This window comes from Gambusia affinis, linkage group LG07, assembly GCF_019740435.1.
Source record: "Gambusia affinis linkage group LG07, SWU_Gaff_1.0, whole genome shotgun sequence".
Classification (NCBI taxonomy): domain Eukaryota; kingdom Metazoa; phylum Chordata; class Actinopteri; order Cyprinodontiformes; family Poeciliidae; genus Gambusia; species Gambusia affinis.
Genome location: NC_057874.1, coordinates 631253 through 647759, shown reverse-complemented (window position 1 = coordinate 647759; position 16507 = coordinate 631253). Strand labels below are relative to the sequence as shown.

General features: G+C 36.1%; 2 protein-coding genes across 4 annotated transcripts in view; one reads left to right on the top strand and one right to left on the bottom strand.

Annotated features, from left to right (window-relative positions):
• Positions 1–3323: 3323 nt before the first annotated feature.
• eevs (2-epi-5-epi-valiolone synthase) lies at positions 3324–8447 on the bottom strand. The gene is made up of 5 exons (XM_044122258.1): positions 8252–8447; positions 5786–6419; positions 4991–5230; positions 4199–4451; positions 3324–4106 (listed from the first exon to the last, which is right to left on the bottom strand). The coding sequence occupies exons 1-5, from the start codon at positions 8392–8394 to the stop codon at positions 4009–4011; spliced, it is 1368 nt and encodes a 455-aa protein (XP_043978193.1). The 5' UTR covers positions 8395–8447; the 3' UTR covers positions 3324–4008.
• A 7077-nt stretch (positions 8448–15524) lies between these two features.
• The window catches only part of zgc:113054 (uncharacterized protein LOC541322 homolog), a 42920-nt gene continuing 41937 nt past the window's right edge, over positions 15525–16507 (top strand). The window contains exons 1-2 of one of the 3 annotated variants that reach the window (XM_044122256.1): positions 15609–15658; positions 15758–15825. In XM_044122256.1, coding sequence (XP_043978191.1) covers positions 15822–15825 — 4 coding nt within the window. In that variant the 5' untranslated portion in view covers positions 15609–15658; positions 15758–15821. Of the gene's footprint in view, positions 15659–15757; positions 15826–16507 lie in introns of all 3 variants that reach the window. The other 2 variants (XM_044122257.1, XM_044122255.1) reach the window with 2 other exon arrangements.

Sequence of the window (16507 nt, the reverse complement as noted above, 5' to 3'; positions counted from 1 at the left end):
TGATACTGGAACCAAGTAAAAATTTTGAGTTTCATGAGTTTTAAATGATAGTGACCAAAAAAGCTTTATCTCAGCGAGAGAAGTGAAAATCGGACAATATGTGAATTTTCAGCACTAAGATAAATTTTCAGCCTTATTCAATTTCCCCGTCTTTGCTTTTGTACAACATAGAAATGCTACTGCTCTGGTTGTTTGTAACTGGAACCACGTCAAAGTTTTGAGTTTCATGAGTTTTGAAAGTTAGTGACAAATTTTCAGCCTTCTTTGCTTTGGCACAGTATAGAAATGCTGAGAAGCAGTAGTTCTGGCTGTTTGAAACTGAAAGGTTATTTTTATTTTATTTTTCTTAAAGTAGTTTATTTTATTTTTCTTAAGGTAGTTGGAAGTATTTTTTTTTCCTTGAAACGTTTTCTGACTCTCTGTTTCTGCACGAGTCATGTAGCAAACCTGTCCTATACTTCCTTTTCCAATAAAAAAGATTTAACAAAAAAAAAAAAAAAACGAAGGCAAACAGCAGAAAACGAGTCCATAAACAGTTCAGTCATTCTAATAACTAGCTGTAGGTACAAAAAGAAGTTGGGACGAAAAGCTGAATTTGGTTAGAAAACATTTCATGTGACGGCGTGGCTAACGAAACAAGACAAGGCACAGGTGCACTCTAGGGCTGCACAGTGGCGCAGTTGGTAGAGGTGTTGCCTTGCAGCAAGAAGGTCCTGGATTTGATTCCCGGCCCGGGGTCTTTCTGCATGGAGTTTGCATATTCTCCCTGTGTATGCGTAGGTTCTCTCTGGGTTCTCCGGCTTCCTCCCACAGTCCAAAAACATGACTCTCAGGTTAATTGTTCTCTCTAAAATTCTCCCTAGGTGTGAGTGTGTGTGTGTCTGTATGTCTCTGTGTTGCCCTTCGACCTATCCAGGGTGACCCCACCTCTCGCCTGCAACATAGCTGGAGATAGGCACCAGCAACCCTCCCGACCCATTAAGGGACAAGGGTGAACAGAAAATGGATGGATGGATGGAAGTTGCACTCTACATATAAACTGAAAATGTATTCACTTTACACATTTTACACCACCCCCTTCATCTACTTTTTACATAGATACTGTCCGGGTCAACTGGCATTCAAGTTAAAGTGCAAAAAATGATTAACAATGTCCAATTCTATATGTTTCCTTTCAGCTATGAACCATATTTCTCCACACACACAAAAACACAACACACTACACACATACATATGCATGTGCACTCACACAAACCCACTTTCTCACTATTCTCTTTGCTTCACATGGAAACCACGAGAAAGCAGGTGTTCGCACAACTTTTGACGGAAACTGTTTTTTGTTCCCGTGGATAAACTCCACCCACACTAAGTGGACACTCAGCAGAAGTGGAGGAAAACATAAATACTTTATCTTGATAGGTAAATGAGTCATGCATTTGACCCCGCTGACTAGGGTCAATTTGACCCTGAAAAGTATGTGTGTCTCAAGTTCAATTATAAAGATGACCCATTGGGAAAAAAGTGTAATATAAACATTTTTACCAAAGATCAATTTTAAGAAAATTATTGTTTTTTTGTCTCTAGGGTGTCAGTGGACATAAAAAATGGAAATTCCATTGTTTATGTCCAAATGAGTAAATGAGTAGGTTGTTGTCATTGATCCTTAATTTCTCAGAAATAAAAAAACATCATTGCACAAATATTGATTGAAATGATTAGTATTGGAGTTAATAATCAGATTCAAAATTATTTTGGAGGAATTTTTTGGTTTCTGACACTATTGCATGATTAAACACTCCCATGGTCAAATTGACCCGCAAAACATTTTTGCTGTACCCTAGAAACGAACATAACAGGAGGGTTAAGTGTGTTTTAAAGTTACGATGTCAAAATTGGTACAATATTTATATGCAGTATACTTAATACTTAGTATACTTAAAATGAACTTACACAATGTAAATATGTTTGAAATATAAAGTAGATTTTTTTCACTGGTTGGCTTCAACTTTGATGCGAGCGAGTTAACCATAGTGGTAACTCATAGTCTCCTGAAATGCAGCTTGTGTATATAATATCTGACAGTTTAACCTCCATACCAACTTGGTGGTAGACTGGTCTAAAGATCAAATAACTGTAACTCTAAATATTTTTTTGATTTTGGCACCTCTGAGAAATCTAAAATTTTAAGACAAAGATATCTAGGAAAAGACAACTCAGTAGCTGCTGGTAGGCCCTCCAGAAATTCAAGGGCCCCTAGAAATATTTGAACTCTAACACAGACCCTATGGTACAAATGTACAAATGTGGCATTCATTTATCGAGAATGTCAATGCTATTAAATTTTATTTATTGTGATCAGCAGAGATTAAATAAAAATTTAGGATTTAATTAGGAAGTTTACCTTGTAAAAGTAAAATGTATAATCTGGATAGTTTGACTGATGTGTTACAATCTCATGCTATCTATAATCTTTGGGTTTGAGCTGGGTTTGTTCACAAATATGCAAATAATGACCAATAATCAGTGATTGATTTAAAGCTGGCAAATTACCCTGGGAACCCTCTCAAAGACTTCACTAAATCTATATTTAAAAACTGTTTGTTCTTATTAGAACAACAGCATATGGGGGACTAAATGAGATGCTGCTCTGGGCCCCATATACCAGCATACGCAGCATATGCATATGCTGTGCTGGAATCTGTAGCCCTGTATCCCAGCCCACCCCTGCTTTTTATTTATTGAATTGTGGCATGTTTGGCTTTATGTTGTGGTTCAAATTATTGGTATAGCAATACTAAAATTAGCACAAGTTTGGCTGATAATTTCTTTCTAACAATTCTTTTTCAGTAGTCTTATACTGCTCAAAAATCTACTCTGAATTCTTAAACCACAACTGTTCTTTCCAAATATGGCATCAGACTTTTGAGGCCATATTTGAAAGATGCAATGTTACAATACTTTCTTTCTTTTGATGCTAAATAGATTTATTTAAAGGGAAAATATTATGTACTTTCTAGGCACATCGTGGCATTTTATATCACAAGCAAATGCTTGTATATATCAAATATATATATATATATATATATATATATATATATATATATATATATATATATATATATATATATATATATATATATATATAGTATTTTTAATGCTTTAAAAATAGGCCTCTGTCTCTTTGAGAAACTGCTTTCTCACCTTCCCACCTTCAAGAAGTCTCATAACATTACTCCTCTAATCCTTTAGCAATGTTTATTGGTGCTAGGGTTCACCATGGTATTGTGTACAGCTGAATGGTTGAGATGGGAAATTAAAAGATTTCTCAAAGTCAACATGATGTAAAGCACAGAAAAGTACATTTTTTGTTTGACCTTTTGACTCTGATAGCACATGTCGACAACCTGGTAGTGTGCCTGCAGCAGTGCAGCCTCTCCCAAATGCTCACAACAGCTGCACTCATCCAAGGTTTGGCTGCATCCAGGCCACTTCAGTGTTTTGGCATTCCAAAGCTGGGCTGAACTGTGTCTTTAAACGTCCCCTTTAAGCTCTTGTCCGCATACTTTCATCAGTTTGTCACACAGTTCATTAAAAGAGAAAACAACATTGAATTCATAGTAAATAAGCATAAATTCTTTATTTGTAAAAAAACAAACAAAAAAGTATTTAGTTTTGTTGATAAATGTATTTGACATCAGGAAAAAGCAGAAAATGAGCAAGCGTTACTGGCACATGATTGTTACAAAAACAAATGGAAAAAAAATATATTAACTTTAATCCATTTACCAAGCCAATGAGCCATTTTATTTAATATTTAAACAAAAATTATGGCATTAATAAAGCAGACCCCTCCTGCCAGTGTAAATAAAGTTGCTCTCTGTAATATGAAAACACTATGGACGTATTTCCATTTTAGCCAGTAAATACAACAATGTCTCCCATGCATGTGAACCATGCTGCACCAGTGTACCTAAAAACTGGACTGAGACATGATGTTGGATGTGGGAATCAAACATCACAGGTGCTGTCAGAAGAGACACTCAGCTCCTCACACCACTTGATGTAAGCTCTGTGCAGGATGTCAAAAGATGTGTTGTTAAAAATTTCTGCAGTGGGAAAAAGCAAATAAAAACTTTAGATGCATTGCATCGGAAGTATTACAAATTGCATTATTATTTGGCCAGTATTTGATTGTTACCTGCTTGCCCCAAACCGACAGGAAGTGGCATCCTGACCAAACCACCAGAATGCTTCAGCCTGTCCTGCAGAGACTTCTGGATTAGCTCCATGGTGAACTCCTCGTGCCAGACAGGAAGCTCCAGACCAACCATGCAGCTTATGATCCTTTGCTTTTCTTCTTCCATCAATAAACCACACTCATGAGACAAGTATACCATATAAGACATGTCAATGTTTACTGCTTCACCATGCAGTAAGGATGGAAGAACTTTCTGAAATACAGAGAGAAAAAATAAGCTCAGAGGAGGTTGGTTCTACTTCCAGGGAATTTAAAAATATCCAAATGATCGATAGACTTAGAATAAGGGTGCATTCATTCCAGCCATGTTTATCATCAAACTCTAGTCCATTTACCCAGAAAGTCCAGTTCATTTGGGGAGGTGTGAATGTGCAATTGACCTCAAATATGGACCAATAAAGTCATATTCCTGTCTACTTACAAACCTAGGCCTTGACTCGGTTCTTTCCTGTTCAGTTCTGCTTAAAATAAATCAGTGAAATTATTTTTGGCATTTTTCTCAATGTAATAGAACTGAAGCAATTCTGTTTCTATTATTTTGTTACACAAAAAAATCTATGGGCTTCACTGAATTTAGTTCAGTTGATCAGACTGAGCAAGCATAATTGGGCACATTAGTAATGTACCAGGGAATTATTTAATTGGATAGCAGCAGACCTCAAAGAAGATGAGACTAGCAAGAATTTTAAGATTTTGTAATAATAGTAGTATTTATAAAACGTGTCAGCTCACCATTTCTAATGCTGGACTAATAAGGTGGCCAAAATCCACAAGTCTGTTTAGGTCATCTTCCCAAAGGTTTGGAGCCAGCTCCTCTAGCATTGTCGTGATTGCTATATGGGTTGCCTGTGATGCAACCTTAACACTACTGTGCCCATATAAAGTGTTGTCAGCCTGGAATTTAGTGTCCAACAGCATACAGCCATGTGCCTCAAGAAGCTCGAAGAGTCCCTGATGTTTCATCAAAGCCATCTGCAATGAAGGATAAAAATCACTAAATAAATGAGGTTTTAAAACAGAGACCATACTTTGTGTAGAGTATTAAAGTGTCAGTATTATGTGTTTTCTTCTTTTCTGCAATTTGACATTTGGAAGATAAATTTTCTTAATGGAAGCACACAAGTAAAAAAAAACAAAACAACAGCTCTTCTTTTTCTATAAAAAGTTTTGGCACCAGGATGAGATGGTTTTTTTTGGTCATATCAATATTGGTTTATTTTGCAAAACTGCAAAAAAAAAGTTTTTTTCACATCACATGGGATCATGGTGCTACTTGTTTTTGCATGAAAAAAACGTATTCATGAAATTTTCATGAATACGTGAAGTTTACTTCCATTAAATAAATATTTAATGGAAATATTTATTTCCATTAAATATTTCTTATTTAATGGAAATATTGCAGTTGAATTTTTTTTTTTTTTTTTTTTTTTTTTATATAAGCAGTATATTGAATATGTGTTTTGTGCACATTTAGATTTACATTAGAATAGCAATACTAGGAAACTGGTTAGAGAGGAAGAATCCAACCTTTAGCATCTCTGCTAGCCCATTGGAGATGTGTCTTCGTGGAACAGTTTGCATAAACGATAGATCAAGCAATGCAGCTGCAGGTGGAATATAAGCCCCAAGTTTGTTCTTGCACTTGGCAAAGTTTACCCCAGTCTTTGCCCCTACGCTGGCATCAATGTAGGACAGAAGTGTGGTGGGGACCCTAATGTAAGGAGTGCGCCTCCGGTACAATGAGGCTGCCAAGCCCACTATGTCTAGACAAACTCCTCCACCAATGGCAATGATGGGCTCTGTTCGGCGGTCAAGAGCAAAGGTATTGACATCATCCAGAATCTTCAGAGCTGTTTCCATGGATTTGTTCCCTTCTGTGGTTGGAAGAGCCAAAATCTTGTACACTACATTATGAGCCTGAAGGTATTCAGTTAGCTTGGGGCCGTAGATTTTAAAGACTTCTTGGTCAATGACCACAAAACGCCTGATGGGCTTATTTAATTTTTTAACGGCCTCCAACTGTTGTGGGTCGGTGATATGGCCCAACAAGAGAGTGTCGTTGTTAGGGTCCAATAAGTCATGCGTTTCTGTGACCGTATAAGTAAAGGTGATGGGGCTGACCACGGTCCAAGAGGTGCCTCTGTCTGTGATGCTTTCATAGCTGTTACACAAGACACAAGAAAACATTATTGACAAATAATCAGATAGGTTTCATAATGTAAATCATTTAATCATGAATGCTAATTATGCATACACTTAATCATTTTGATAATAGGCTAATATTAACACTTAAAGCCTCTTTTACCTTTATTATAAGCCTTATATAACGCTTTTATTTTTTTTGTGGCTCCAGACCGATTTGTTTTTTGTTCTGTTGGTCCAATATGGCTCTTTCAACATTTTAGGTTGCCAACCCATGCTCTAGATCTTGCAGAAACATTAGTCCTCTAATCCCAGAAATGTTCTTCAGGCGATAGAAGGCCAACTTTTTAACTGATCTGAAGGTTCAGGTCAGAGTCCACCACCACACCCAAATTTTGGGTCTGATCGTTAGTTTGAGTTATTACAAATAAAAACCGTCTATTGACTCTAGATTGTTCCTCTTTATGTCCAACTTCAGTTCTGTTTCTGTTCATTGGAGAAAGTAGTGTCACATCCACACATTTATCTATTCTAAGAATTTGTTCACTGATTGGATGGGTTCTGAGTCACCAGATAACATTGAAATGTACAGCTCTTTATCACCTGCATAGTTATGGTAGCTAATATTATTTCCTGTTATAAACGGAGGCAGTGGAAGCATATAGATATTGAATATGAGGGGTCCTATTATTGAACCTTGGGCAACCATAAATGTGACTTCTTCGATGAGAAGTTTCATAAGATATGCTTCAGTCATATATCTTGTCACCTTCAGTTTTAAGATATATGTGTGAAGGTGAAACATCATGCAAAACATACTTATTCTTACATCTATAAAATTTTAAAAGAAACCAAATTTTTTTTCAATAACACTTTTTCTTACTACATACTTGTTCAGCACTAAAACATATAAACTCTTTAATTCACTTCATAATTTAAGAAGCATAAACTAAATGATCCTGGACATGCCCACACCCAGCGAATTGAGTCTAGTCAGCACTGTCAAAGTATCTCATCATGTTCTCTGACACGGGAGCACTGTGACAGGTTGAGCAAGTTTCTGGCACACCTTCAAATTCAGGACAACAGCCCAACTTGTTAGTTTTTAGGATATTTTCCTGAAAGAGTACCATCTTTATTTCTGTTTTGACTAATTGATTTGATTTGCTGCTAGATTATTCCAAAAATAATCTGCATAATGGCTCCACGCAAAAGCAGAGGATTTAGCATCTAGTATCTGCTGTAGAGTAGAGTATGAAGACTGTGCCTTATGTAAGAAGTTTGCCAAAAAGGAAACTAAAATAAAACATTTGGTGACATGAGAAATTTGAACAGAAAAGTAGTACTGCTGTACTGATGTACGATTTCCTCAAAGCCCTCAAGAGACTACGTTACAAGCAAATAATATCTTCTATCACTTGTTTTGTCCTATCAAAATTGCAATTGTCAATCATACAAATAAACTAAACTTCCCCTCTAATTTTATATGATCTTTTTTATTGAATTATTTTACTTCTATTTTTTGCATAAAACAGACTTTTCTTTTTGAAAGATTCCACATCCAGCAGATGTTGCCAAAGTGTTTGGCAAAGTCTCAAATATTTCTAATGTGTGAATACTTATCGAACAGAGTTTCATGAACACCAGACAATAAGCCACTTATACAATAGCATTTTTAAAATTAAGTAACTTAACAAAGGGAAATATTTAACAAAGTGTTAAGTAGTTCTTGACCCAAGGAAGCAGATTTTAGAACAAACACAAAATAAAAAAAAAAAAAAAAACAAAGCGGTACAAACATCTTTGCTTCAATTATGTGTGTATGAAACACACACAAGCAGGTATACTTACATTTTTGCAGATGAGACACAGTCAACTGTGTCCTTATTGATTTTTTTCCCTAGTTTGCTCTTCCATGTACTTTTGACCCGCACTAAACTAAACTCGGTTTTCTTGCCATCGGCATCGCTGTTCCCCTCATGAACTTTTCCCATTTTTTTTAAAGCTCAAATTGTTAACTGGGGAAGAGCTTGTAACAGTTTGTGTGAAGATCCTTCCCAGAGAGGCTTTATATACAGAACAGCTTTTAGAGGATGACACTGAGACAAGGGAGGAGTTTCTTTCAATTCCCATCACATGCCAATACATGTGTTTTGTATAATTCTGAGATAACACCTGTTTCTGCAAACTGAAAATGTGACTTTGTTTGACACCGGAATACTCTGTTAATTATTGAAAGAATTCACAGAAAAATTGGAAAATTGCATTTTTATTTACATAAAAACTATTTGTAGTAGAGATTATGAAAAACTCACTCACTACGGTTTGCATATACTTGCTCAATTTTACAACATCTCAAAGTGATGAAAACAAGGATTAGGGTTCCATGGAGAGAAATGTTTGAATGTCAAGTATTGATAAGCAGTCTTCATGCTTATCAGACGGAGCGGCGACAGAATCTCTTTTCATAACTGGTTTGTCAAGCTCCAGAGGTCCAACTGTTCTCATAAGCTGCAATGTAACAAAAGTGTGAACTTTATTATCTCGCCTTGTTTATGAGGACATACCAACTGCACTGATGTCTTCAGTCAACACTCATTTAGCACTCATTTGTTCAGAATTGTTCAGATGCAACAAGATAAAGTTTTTATTGACCAAATGTAAATTCTTGGTAAAGTAATTCTTGGTATAGTTACATGAAACCTAAGTTTCTTATAACTAGATTAACTTGATCAGATATGTGGATTGACATTTCTTAGAAAAGTGTTGGATCAGCTGTTTTTTTGACAGATGAAGATTGGTTCATCTTCAGAGGTGTGGAACTGTGTTGTTTCTCAATCTGTAACACAAATTAGGATACACCAAGCAGATTAATAATTAATTAAGATTAATTTTTGCCTTTTTTTATTTAAACATGTAAAATAGCCCTGTCGTTATCAAAAAGTAGTTCTGACACTGTATAAGTAGCATGCTAAGCTGGGAAAGTTTAGAAATTCCTCGTAGTGTTTAAGGGTAACTGCAAAAACACGAATGACTTCAGGGCAAATTCCAACCTCCGTTGAGACAGCTTCATTTGTTTGATGTTTTTTCAAAGAAGCATCAATTGAGTTTGTTTGAGTGCTTCAGGTTAAAGCTTTTTTTTTCCCTGACAACCTAGTCTGTAATCTGTAATATTAACAAAGTACACGGGTTTTTGTGACCCCTGAACTTTGCCACTGAGACAAGTTCAGTAGGAAACTTTTGTAATTTGTTTGTATATTTGTTGATGCTCTCACTAAATTATGGCAGTATTAGACATAATCTGTGAAAAAAATGAGCTTGTCTGCCTTCTCCCAGTGTTTACTAGAAACATCAATGTCACTACATGAGGCAGGTCTTAGGGCTATCAATCCCACTGCAAGTGATTAAAGTTGCAAAGGTTCAAGGGGTATGTGAATGCTGTCACAAAGCATTGCAGTTCAATGAGATAGGATGATTAAAAAACAATTGCCATGTACAGGAAGGTCTCTTCCTGAGCAGAAACAATGAGAGGGAACAGTAAGTGCACATTGAACCTGAAATTTGTGAACATTTTTAACACTGTACAAGATTGATAATCCCTCTAAGGCCGCACATGTCCGGCGCTGGCATAATATTCAAAAACATTTACTATTTCATTGCAGTAGTGGTGAGATTAAAAGTTTAAACATGTTCAATATGAGCTATTGAAAGACAGAAATTATTTGTTCAGTGCACACTGTGTGAATCTCTTCTGCCTCCAGGCATTTATCTGGCAAACTGACAATGGTTCCAATACAACGAACCCACCCACTAATTAACTAAGACTATAAATCATAAATAGTTGAGCGACAACTTGTAGAACCATAGTTGGTTAATCCAACATAAAGACATTCACATCCTTTGCATTCTAGAGTCCTGACCCCTCTAAGGAACAAGGGAGAGCAGAAAATGGATGGATGGATGGATGCATTCTAGAGTGGTGAATACATGTCTTTTGTCAGAAACATATTCAGTTTTGCTGCAAAAGGTCTGACAGAGAAAGTAACAACAATATACTTACCCAAGACTAAGATATACCTAAGACTGCATTCACACCAGTCTTTCTTAGCCTGTTTTAAACCAATTCCAGTTAATTTACCTCGAAAGTGCGATATGGTTTTAACTGATAACTTTACTGTCAGATTGTGTTGGTATTGGTAGATCCAAATGTAGATGGACGGAGTCAGTAGATGAAGAATTGTCTTAGTTAAAAAATTAAGAACGAAACTTACAGTGAAGAAAAATAAGTTTATTATTTCTAAGTGGCAAGTTCTACCACTTAGAAATCATGGAGGGGTCTGAATTATTTATCTTAGGTGCATGTCCACTATGAAAGACATAATCTAAAAAAGAATCAGAAAATCATAATGTATAAATTTTTAAATAATTTATTTGTGTATTACTGCTGCAAATAAGTATTTGAACAAATGTGAAAATTAATATTGATATTTAATATTAATATTGTTTGTTTGCAATTACAGAGGGCAATTGTTTCCTGTAGTTTTTCCACTAGGTTTGCACACACTGCAGCAAGGATTTTCGCTCATTCCTCCACACAGATGTTCTCTTGATCAGCCAGGTTTCTGGGCTATCACCAAGAAACACAGAGTTTGTGCTCCTTCCAAAGATTTTTTATAGGGTTTAGGTCTGGAGGCTGGCTTAAATCATGACGTCTTAGTGCATTACCCACAGTAACATTGGAAACATTGAATATAATATTCCCGTGTAGCTGATTCCTCAGAAAGGTGAATACACAACAACGTCATGGTTTAAAATCATGCATGGCAAGGAAGGTTCCGCTGCTTAAATCAGTACACATCCAGGCCCATCTTACGTTTGCCTGTGGACAAAAACATAAATATGCTAAGGGTTATAAAAAGCTGTGTCAGCCCCCTTTGTATGTCACTCTCTTTAATGAAAAACACTGGATATGTACACCTCCCTTTCATGTGAGCCCATGAGGACCTTTCTAAGAAATGTCAATTGCCGAAATGGACTTAAATGTTTACTGAGTGTCCTTTCTCTCTCTCTCTCTCTCTCTCGCTCTCTTTTTTTTTGCTGTATTATGTAAATGCATGTATAAATATACATATGCATATATGTTGGATTCATAATATTGTTAAATAAAGAATGTTTTTTTAAAAAAAAAAGGTGAGCAGTGAGTTAATTATGCTAGCCTAACTGTTGCTGGCCTGCTATTGACTTCGATAACCTTAACACGTTATCGAAGATTATCGAAGGTGTGTCGGCATCATACTACAGCATATTTGAAATAAAATGACTGACCAATATGAGAGAAATTTGCCCTTTCTTGCATCTTGACATAATTAACAGAAACCAAACAGTTTATAGAGTTTAAAAAAAAAAAACTATATAGGCATCCTTATTAGAAAATTTAATCGGTGGGGTGATTTATGACCCTGATCATTAATTGCTTTTAATTTCCGGTGACCGGATATGCCCCCCCTTTTAAATAAACATTCCATTCTGTAAAATAAACATAGCATCCCCCTTAAATAGGTGTGTGTGTGTGTGTGTGGGCGTGTGTGAGGTGGGTTATAAGCCTCTCAGGACTGTCAGGACACTTTTTCAGCGACTCTGTTTGGTAAATTCATTCTGAGTTCTCTGGAGTTTAGGAAAATAAAATATCCTCTCTGTTAGGTAGAATTCAAATGCCAACACAGGCATTTAATCACCGACTATATGACACTCTGTGTTTTGGTAAACTGGTTTCAATCTCTGAGAAGGTCTAGAAGCTACAATTCAAATGCCAACCCAGGCATTTACTCACCGAGTATATGACAGGTTGTTTTGGTAAACCAATTTCAACCTCATCGAAGGTCTGGAAACTACAATTCAAACCTCTGGGGAAGGGTCAATGGCTGTGGTGGTCAGTGTACCTGTGTGTGTGGGTGCATGTGTGTATATGTCTGGGACATAAGAGTGTACAGGGAAGCTGCCATGGATGTGTGCCCAGGACAAGGGCTGACCCCCAGCCCTGCCAGGGATATGTGCGTGTGAGCATCCAGGCGCAATAGTGGACACATACCTCTAAAGAAAAGCTACAGTTTAACTGTTTTATTGCATTATTTATGGTAGTACGATTAGTAAGTACTGATTATGAGTTTGTGATTTCCTTCATTACTTAAATTTGAAACTTTTATAGATTTGTTTTTCTATAACACTTCCTAGTGTGATACGTCTCAGTAAAAGTTTCTCATCTGTAAATTTATTTCTGAAGAACATCTGACAGGGACTAAACAGGCTTCGGTGAGGCTACTGATATGTATCTTTCATATGTATCCGAAAGTTGAAAGTTTTTTACTTTGCACAACCACACTCCAAGAGTTGCTCCAACATGGGAAATTGTTGGGTTTTTTATCTTTATAATTATCCACTACTTTTGTGTCTGTGATTCTTGGCCTAATGATGTTTTCCCTCCATCCATTATCTCACGCAGTTGAGTGTGTTCACTAACAAAATATAGTACACCTGTATTTGTAGTTTTTCTAAATTTGTCCGGGGGTTTTCAGTCCCAGTTTATAGTAAACTACAATAAGCTGGATTTTCTGTTTGCCTCAAAAATTTACTTTTGATGTTGCAAAAACAAAAAAAAAACAATCTTTGCTTTCATCAACCCATAAAACATTGCTCATCATATCTCTTCAGTCCAGTCCGTTGGGAAAATTGTAGCTTTTTTAAATACATTTCAGTTGATTTATAAAACGCTAATTTACAATAAGTAATCTCAAGACCATTTACAAAAGTAATTTCCATTCTACTTATCAAACAGTGCAGCAATTTAAATGTACTATTTAAGTCAGTAAAAAAAAAAAAAAAATCATTCAAGTTAAAAAACGAGAATGCAGTATGTCATTGACTTTCATTGACTTGACTTGTTTATGTGCTACTCCCTCTTCAAATTACTTTTACCCTGTAATGACTAATTTTATCCATATTTTAAGGGAAGCCTGTGGAACCAACATGTACATTTGCTGCCTTCTTCCTTTGTTTCTTTCTTAGACTGGGACCACCACAAAATGAATAACCTCACTGATTGAACTCTGACATGAATAAAATGTCATTCAGTCAATCATTCAATTACTCTTTCCATCTTTAAGATGACTAGAACAAACTCCTCACTGTTGAATCCATGGTGTTGGCATCACTTTATTACAATTGATAGTAAATAATTGGAAATGTAGAAATATAATTCCACCAAGATAGAGCTTAATCTGCTATTACTGGTCACAACTGGAGTTACATAAAATCTCGTAGTAAAAGTCACATTAAGACACAATCAGAACGCATTGTGGTAAACTGATCCTCCCCACAAAACCATCCTCCAACGTTTGTTTATTGTGTCAGAGTTTTAACAAGAAAGAAGAACACAGAGTACGACTGGTAACATTGTTGCTTTATAAGTCACAACAGTTGGAAGTACTGTATACATTTTATCTTTAAGGTTTTCTGTAACACCATACTAATAAGCTACATAACTGTTGGTGAATAATATCACAGTGAACACAAATCCTAATCATCCATCACTACTGGATTTGCTCTTATCTTCTTCTGCACTCTGGCTTTGTTAGTTTCTGCACCTCCTGTAGATGGTTGATCCACTTTTCTCCTCTTTTTATGGCAAGTTTTTTTTAAAATGAACTCCCTTGTGAACAACCACTTTCAGAACACAAAAATAACGTTTGACTTTCTCTCTATTAGAACGGTTGGAACAACCATACAAGCCACAGACTTCAGATATTTTGATGTTGGATCGACAGACATAAATGGGCTGCATTTACTTCCGGCCCTCCATCTGCATTGGGGTGACGTGGTGCTACTTAATCTGAAACCCAGCAATTACTGACAATTAGACAGACATCATCTCCCTCTCAGAGAAAATCACAGTGCATGGGGAAGGCAATGGGTGACAACAAACACACGGAATTAGTAAGTCACTTTATTGCTTGGATTTTACAGCGGCATGTCAAGTCCCTAAATTTCACATTTTTACAAAAAAATAAAATAAAATGTGACTTAGATGTAACGAGTAACGTGATGGTTTTTTAAAATGTAGTGAATAAAGTACAGATGCTTACTGTAATATGTAGTGGAGTAAAAGTCGAAAGTATCCATGATTAAATTTACATAAGTAAAGTACAGATACATGAAAATTGTACTTAAGTACAGTAACGAAGTACTGCACTTACCACCGCGCTTGTGATTGCTCTCTGCATATGAAATAAGTTACACACATACAGTAGTTGGTGACAAAAAACTATACATTATATAGGCTACATAAGCTAAATTATTGGAAAATCAGTTCATATTTTAAATGTCTTTAACCATTTTATTGGACACGTACAGACAGGAGGAACATGCTCTCATCAAATGGTAGCCAGCACAGTTAGAGGAATTATGCAATCCAAGGTGAGGCTCAGCTCCCTACTTCCTCACCAGATGCACTTCCGAGTATTTGAAGTACAGTGTGAAAATGTTTTCTTGAAAATGCTTGCAAATTCAGCATTTTCAAGAAAACATAAGCAAAATTGGTTAAGCTAAATTAAAAAAAAAATACTTTATTGTACAAACCACAGGTTGAAAGTACCAATATAAATTATCTTATTATATATTATTCTTCCATGATGACAGGTAAGACTGCCTCACCTTCCTCCCCTGACCGCACATCACTGACATGCAAAAACTTGCATTTTTAATGTTTTCTTTATTCAACAGTTGCCAACAGGAGTAGTGGCAGAGATAAAAGGGGAAGACATGCGCCAGCTGTTCTCTATATATTAGAAGAGTTAAACGTCTCTACAAATGTCTTTTTTTACCGTGGTTTGCTCTTTAAGCTTTAGACTTTTCATCGAATATGCTTAAATAGTATCAATCGAATTGTTACAAAAGCCCGTGAGAGTCTTGGGGGTTTCGGAGTTCTATCGCACAAACTCTGATTACATTCCCATCGTACCCCACCCCCAGTGGAGAAAACTGGCTATCTTCCACGAGCGCAACCGTCACGTGCCACGCGGAGTTGGATAATAGCGCTGTTCACGTGTTGGGTAACAGAGGCAAGCTGTCACTCCTCCTCCCCTCTGTGGGTTACATGATATAACCGAAACCTCTGGACCTCCAGCAGCACGTAAACCCGCCGTGGTTGTCAGCTGCAGAAACCGACGTCCCGCCCATAAACGGTAAATATGCTGCCTGACAAAGGTAAGTTCGTTACTCAATTTTTTGTACAGATATGTTAGAGTGGTTATAGGAGGCAAGGATAGAGTGGTCACTCTCAGTACTATCTACTCTCTTTACCAGTCCAGAGAGAATCCAGGCTGTGTTCAAGTAGAAACCTTCTGTCTCATCTCAGGGAGCTTCTTGGATGAGTAAAACATCAATAACAGTTGCACACTCACCGTAAACTTGGCTGATCACTTTTAATGCAATATTTACATTTGCATTTCAATATTTTTGGTTATTGTACCGATGAGTATGTGTTTAGACTCACTAATCACCCAGGTATTAGATAGACGTTTGTACTTCTTTTGAAACTTCAGCATTCTTTGAACCATTTTAGAAAATCATTTAACCTTTTTAAATGATCACAATGCTTTCATGTTTTAAATTAGATTATCTTGTTTTGCATTTGTCTATATGGGTGTGACTTTTTTTACATTAACCATCTCGTTCTAATATTTAATTTTTGTAACTTGTAAATTATGTTTTATATGTTAATTGTTTTTTTTTTTTATTTTTACCATCAACCTGCCTAGGACTATAAATGAGAATTAAGCCTTGTGGCTAATCTGGCATGTTTACATGGTTGATTTAATGTACACCTATTGGTTACTATTCACTGTTAATTATTGAATAATAGGCCTGTCACGATAACACATTTTGCTGAGTGATTAATTGTCTCAAAAATTATTACGATAAACATAATATTGTTTGAAGACCTTTTTACACTGATTTAATGGAAATGACATAATAATGCATGCTATTTCTTGCCAAAGGTAGATAAATTTATTTTCAAAAGAACACTTAACACTTGAACTGATAAAATAAACG

What these genes read in the sequence shown, in the direction of transcription:
- eevs (XM_044122258.1), bottom strand. Translation starts at nt 8,394, where the DNA reads ATGGGAAAAGTTCATGAGGGGAACAGCGATGCCGATGGCAAGAAAACC. An exon ending in TGTGTCTCATCTGCAAAAAT is followed by an intron (nt 6,420 to 8,251) that starts GTAAGTATACCT and finishes CTTGTGTAACAG; the next exon opens with CTATGAAAGCATCACAGACA. An exon ending in TGTCGGTTTGGGGCAAGCAG is followed by an intron (nt 4,107 to 4,198) that starts GTAACAATCAAA and finishes TTCCCACTGCAG; the next exon opens with AAATTTTTAACAACACATCT.